General features: G+C 36.0%; 1 protein-coding gene across 1 annotated transcript in view; it reads right to left on the reverse strand.

Moving 5' to 3' along the window:
* The window catches only part of LOC122636401 (bestrophin homolog 15-like), a 71,361-nt gene extending 68,057 nt beyond the window's left edge, over positions 1 to 3,304 (reverse strand). The window contains exon 1 of the mRNA XM_043827582.1: positions 3,129 to 3,304. Within this exon, the coding sequence (XP_043683517.1) occupies positions 3,129 to 3,199 (71 nt within the window). The 5' untranslated portion in view covers positions 3,200 to 3,304. The remainder of the gene's footprint in view (positions 1 to 3,128) is intronic.
* Between the last annotated feature and the right edge of the window lie 3,393 nt (positions 3,305 to 6,697).

Genomic DNA, 6,697 nt, shown 5'->3' on the forward strand with positions numbered 1-6,697 from the left:
TATTTATAGAGCAAGTCGATAGTGGTCACAGGCTCTCGTTTTGCCAGAGTACATTGGCTGTGGTATAACGCACATAGGAAAGCGAGATCTTACGTGAAAGCAGTTAAGGCCGTTTCGAAGGAGCAGTTTCTAGACTCGCCAGAGAGAAACCGAGAATCGGAGAGGATCTCGGCGCTGCCACTACCGCGACAACCGTCGACGCCGTTTAAAGGTCGTGGAAATGTCAACAAACGAGCTCCGACAAGGACGTTTGAATCGGTTGCAATCGGTCATGCAAGAGCAAGATGCGTTTTTCACGCTTTTCTCGACATCTTAATAAAGAAAAAAATATTAAATGCTGATTTTAATAAGCTCTCCTCTCTCAGATATCTTTATGGATTCCCTTTACATTACGTTTATTGATCATATTAACAAGGTTATCATATATGTCCAATATTAACTACTATTGACAGATATTGGAAAACGTCTTTGAAGTAACTTAACACTTAAGGAAAATGCTTTTTAAATGATGTCATAAATATTACAAAATACGTCTTTTTCTTAACATCCAATGTCAACGAGTGTTATATATAAATGTCATATTTATTTTAATTTTATGTTTATATTTCATGTAGAAATTTGTTCGACGTTTTCTAATAGGAACACGGAATAAGATTCGACGGACTAATTCGAAATTGTCTATCTATGCTAACGAATAGCATTTTAACGAGCGATAAAAGTACGTTTTTCGAAAGGAAGGAGGAAATATCGTGGCGTGATTTGACTTTTTTTCGAATAATATTATGCTATAATCCTTTTTTTTCTCTATACAAAGATCTTATTCAGACATCATCACCGTTGTCCGATGACGTTCGACGATGATGTCAACTGAAATCGATAATGTTAAAGAAGAGTTACCATCGTTCTTCTCTCTTTGTCTTTCTCTTTCTCTCCTCTCCCTCTCTCTCTTTTTCTCTCTGCCTTTCCCTCTCTTTATTTCCTCATAATTCGCGCGATATTTTTCAAAGAAATGAGTGTACCATAATCATCGTGAAATCATTTATCTATATTTGAATTTTGTTTAATCAAATACTTTCGAATAAAAGATCGTTGTCGTTTCTTAGAATACCTGAATACGGAACAAATCGATCTTTACGTATGTGTTTATAGTATGTGTTTCTTTCGACGTTACAAGCTTAATCTCGACGTCATTATACCGATGCGAAACGTCTTCCCAGAAACTATTGTATAATATTTTATTTTTCACGTAATTTCAAAAGTCGTGTTCGGTGGATGTTCTCGAGACGAGCATCGATGTCTCCGATTCTTGAAAACGATTATGTAATAAGAGGACAGTACCTTTTTGCAATAGTAGAACGATATTGTACGAGCAATTGATATATATATATATATATATATTCGACTCGCGAATGTATACTTTGAGTTTTTTTTTAATTTCTCATCATTAACAAAATCTTGTAAGATATAAATCTTGGAAATTTGCATACGTATTCTATATCGTAATGTCATCGTTTAAATAACGCTAATGTTATTGTCGAAACATTTTCGGTAAAGGCTAGACGCTTAAATTACGGTTGGGAAATACTCGAGACGTAATTTTGCGGAACGGCAATACGACGAACGAAGCGTGTGTGCTCGGTTACAGTTAAAATCGATTTATCCACGACCTTATTTCCTCAAAAACGTTCCTCTGTACGACGAACATGCGTTGGCCAAGCACCATTTTTGTGCTGACGGATTTTACATGTCCCTCATTTGCCGTAGCTTGCGTACAACTTTACATTCGAATAGGTAGACGAAATTGAAATTCGTAAAAGTCTTCAATTTTTCATGAAATCGAATGATTCGAATAATCTATTCGCTTTAACGCAATTCCTCTCCAGCATTCTTTATTATTTTTATTATTTTTTTTTTTTCCATAAGAGCAAACTCTTGAACGATTCTACAAAGTCGTAGATCGAGTCGAAAGTCAAACGTTGCACAATGATCCGCAGCTCGGAATATCGCAATGTCTTCGTCTTATATAGCACGTCGACTATGCGTACCGTCTGTTGGGAGTTGGTGCTCCAATTTCCTGGACCAGCTCCGTACCAAACTTCTCAATAATCCGGTTACGAAGCACCCTTTTCTAGTATCGCATAGATACAGAGAAAAAAAGAGCATGTGGTAACGACTCGAAGCGTATTCCATTGAAATACACGTATCGTTCGATTTTTATCATCACAATTTTAATCTTTAGAGCGGATTAGAAAATAATTTAATAGAATCGTCCGAACTTACGTATGACCTGGTTCGATCTGATTTCTATTAATTTTAACAAGAAATAATGTGAATCGCGCGAACGAAAGATCCTCACGCGTTATCGAAGCTTTCTTTCTGTCACATATTCGTGTTTTATCTCTTTTTTTTTCCAACTCGTAACAGACTGATGTAAACTCGATTAAACATATACCACGAAAGGAAGTTCGTCATTCGTAATTTTTTTCATTCTAATGATTTACATACAATATTACGCGAATAAAATTTTCGACTTTGATCTGATTATAAGAATAACTCCGAACATTAACAAAGGGAATTCGACGAACGACGATCTCGTCGGATATATAAGCAATCCCAACGTTTTCTAAACAGGCGGTGTCGACGTTCGTCGGAAACTAACATTACATTTCTAGATCAAGGACTACGATTGCTGCGCCTCGCCGATATGGAAGAATCGCGAAACTCGCTAACAAAAAAAAAATAACTTGGAAGGTGACTTAGGCTTATCACATTATCATGTTGTTTTTTCTTCTTTTCTTTCTTCTTTTTTCTTGTTCTCTTCTTTTATATATATATATATATATATATATATATAAACGAAATGAAAATAGAATTGACGAAGGCAGGAAAGAAGGAATGAAAAAAATAAAAAAAAGAAGAAGCAAGGAAGAAAGGCAGGAAGAAAGGAAGGAAGGAAAAATCAAAGATGCGCTCAGCTCGTCCAACTGTTGCTAAGGCGCCGAACTTAAGTTATTTCTTCTGCATATAACAGAAATCGACGAGGGAATATAGCGAGACGAAGGAATATTGTAGAAAGCTTAAGGGGAGCAAAAAAAAATCGTCGAAGAAAATAAATGAAAGTGACTCACTTGACCAGGATCCTCCAGAAACAGCCAAAGCTGGAGCCGTTTGGCACTTCGCTCGCGTACGATATAGTCATTTCCTGCCTGACCGGTCGAACTCTTCTCTTCCTTCCTTCCTTCCTTCCTTCTTTCTTTCTTTCCTTTCTTTCTTCCTTCCTTCCTTCCTTCCTTCCTTCTTTCTTTTCTTCCTTCCTTCCTTCCTTCCTTCCTTCCGTCCTTCCGTCCTTCCTTCCGTCCTTTCTTTCGCTTCTCTTATTTTTTTCTCTCTTTTATTTCTTATTTCTATTTACGAAAGCGAGACTCTTTTTCTTTTTCGTTCACTTCCTTCTCCTTCTCCTCCTCCTCCTTCGTTTTCGTTTTCCTCGCGTACACCGATCCCTCGCACCGTGTCGTTGGTGTTTCCGGTGGAGAAGCTGCACACTCGCGCACATGCGGCGCGCGGGCCGCCTTACTAACTTTGCCCTTTCTCTTTTTTTATACCTACTCGATCCCTTATAAACTACGATCGAGGGCTCTCCGATTGACCGACTGTTTATGGTGTCTGCCGCGCTCGGTTTACCATCCGGCAGCTACGTTAACGCGCGATTGGACGAGACCAGCTGACAGGGCGGACCGACTGTCTACTGACTGAGCTCCACTGACGGACGACAGGAGTCATCGGGAGAACGGGGCCCGATTCTGCCACCTCTACCTGGCCCGAACAGTAACGGCTCTTTTTAACCGCGGGACCCCTACCTTTTATTCCTTTTTATAGGCATATATATATCTATTTTTTTTTTCTTTATATAATCAAATTCATCTCTTTATTTTCTAATCTTTTATCATTTTCTTTATTCTCTTTTCTTTTCTTTTTTCTTTTTTTTTTCTTTTCTTTCTTTTTAACGAAAGCTCCAACTTCTCTTCGAAGAAATTTCTATTTCGATTAATCGAAATCGAGTGAAAATCGTTAACGGGCTGGTTTTTAAAAATCGAACGATAGAGAAACCAAGATATTTTATTAAAAATCTACGATAATTGTTTATTCGAAACGATGACCATGCATTTTCCATCGTCGAGAGAGAAAGCCAGAGTCGTTGTCCGCCGAGAGAGATTCCTCCGATTGAAGAAAGATATGATGGAAAAATATCTCGTAGACACGCTTGTCCTTTCGCATAGTCTCGCAGCAAAAAAGTGTTTTGCGTTACGTCATGCTTACCGTGCGTAAATACATACATACAAACATGCTCGTTTGCAAAAACGTATAAGTTTTAAGTGTAACACTTTAATCAGTACAAATTTAATGAACGATCGAAAATTCTTTTTCGTATCGTTTCTTTATATTATCATTACGGATTAAACAAAGATTTTCGATGATTTCGCTTGCACGTCGCGACGGTTACTTGAATTATTATTCATGAGAAAATAAAAAGAATTTGAAAAACAATCGAAACCGATCGAATCGCATGAATTATTTGTCGCGATCGAACGGGCTTATCTTTCGGTAAAAAGAAATATTATCGAGGAGAATCTTAGTTTGCGAAAGTATTAACCGCGGAACATGAGGACGTGTGTCATGTAATATATATAAACACACACACATACGATACACTTATTTAAATACATATATATATATCTACACACACACACACAATACAATACATACAATATAAGCATAAGCGCCATTCAGGCAGATGCGAATTGATGTGCTCTGACGCGAAAGTGCTTTTGACGTATGATTTACGAGCTAAATACTTTTCGGATCGCTAACGCACGTCTGGCGTTCCAAGTGGACCTTCTTTAGGTAAAAGTAGAACACTCGACACTCGCATCATACCCAAGGAAAATACATCGCACGTCTATCTAAAGTATTATTATTGTTTATAAGCACGTTCGTCATCGTCCATATGATGATAAAAGGATAAGATTTATAAAATGGATGTATTTGAGGGAAAAAAAAAAAAGGAGACATTTGAAATTCTTATCGATTCCGTAGTTTTAATTTTCTGTCACATACATATTGACCGACTGTCGACTACGGCCCTGTTTTTCGCCTTCGAGCAACTTATGTACGCATATACGCGACGTTGCTTGCTACGGCGGTGGTAAAATTTTCGAAGCGACATCTGACGAACAGTCTCCGTAGCTTCCTCTCACCTTGCAGTGGCCTAGCCTGCGGCACACGGTCCTTAGTGTCGCGGTACGACCTTCCAATACCATCCAACGGTCACCTTTCACCTTCTTCTATGTATTCTCTTCTTTACTTTATAGAATTTAAGGGAGAAGAAGCTTATACGCGATTGTTGCTTAAGGTTGACGTAATTTCCTTTCGATGAAAAAGGATTACTATCATCGATCTTTTACTTAACACTCTCATAATACTTCGAATATAATAATATAATAATGCCTTCAGAACATATTGCTTAGAAATATATAAATTGAAATTTTGAAAAGACATACCGATGATGACGTCAGCTAATTCATTAATAATTAAGATAAGTTTCCGATAACGCGAGAACGTCTATCATGTTTTTTAGGTACGATCCTATAGAACCGTTAACAAAAATTAAGATGTAATTTCAAAAATAATTTTTTATTTAAATTAGTTTCGTGGAAGAATACTTCTTTATAAATCTTGCTTTATACGTAAGTACGTATTCAGAAATAAGAAAGTATCATGCTTTGAGTTCTACGAATTACGAGAAATGAATAAATAATTTAAATATCTTTATTAAATACATAATTAATAATACTGTATAAAGTATGCGGTAATTGTATAAAAATATATACGTACACCTCATCGATTTTAATGATTTCTGAATATGTTATCGGAACCATGATTCTGAACAACTTTTTTTCTATAAATATAACCATTGCTCAGTCCTAGTTTTCGAGATATTCGTGATAATAATTTAAACACTTTTACTTTGATGTACGTTCGATGTACAATCAGATGCAATTCCAAATCTAAAGAAAACCTAACTCAAACCTAATATCACAATTGGATAAGTTCTGATTTCAATATCAATTTGTTTATATTAATTTTGAGATTGATTTCAATTAATTTGAATTACGTCAGAATTGCGTCAGAGTTGCGTCAGACTAGTAATTGACCGCAGTAATAAATATTAATTATAATCAAAAGCAATATTTTAATAACGATATGTGTATTTGTTACATTTTTAACCAGTCGGAGATAATTAAGTTGCTCTCCTTTCTCATCTCTTTGTGTTTACTAATTGAAACGTGAGACAAACACATCGCAGCACGAGCATATAATATAATCATCCCCGTAGATAAACCTAATCCGAATTTAAGCAATATCCAATACATCATATCAAATTAAAAATGTCAAATACATTTTCATCTCAGAATTAAGGGCCAACTGCGGTTTTATCTATAGGAATAAATTGTTTAAAATGTTAATTTCTACAACGTATTTAAAAAATCATCGAAATCGGTAAGATGGACGGAATTCTATAATAATTACGGAGAATGTTAAAAGTGGATATTATATGGGATGAAAACCGAACGTTTCTCAGATATATCTGAAAGAATAAAATGTTTTGAATTTCATTTTATCATGGAGATAAGTCACG

Source organism: Vespula pensylvanica, chromosome 21 (assembly GCF_014466175.1).
Source record: "Vespula pensylvanica isolate Volc-1 chromosome 21, ASM1446617v1, whole genome shotgun sequence".
In the NCBI taxonomy this organism is placed as follows: domain Eukaryota; kingdom Metazoa; phylum Arthropoda; class Insecta; order Hymenoptera; family Vespidae; genus Vespula; species Vespula pensylvanica.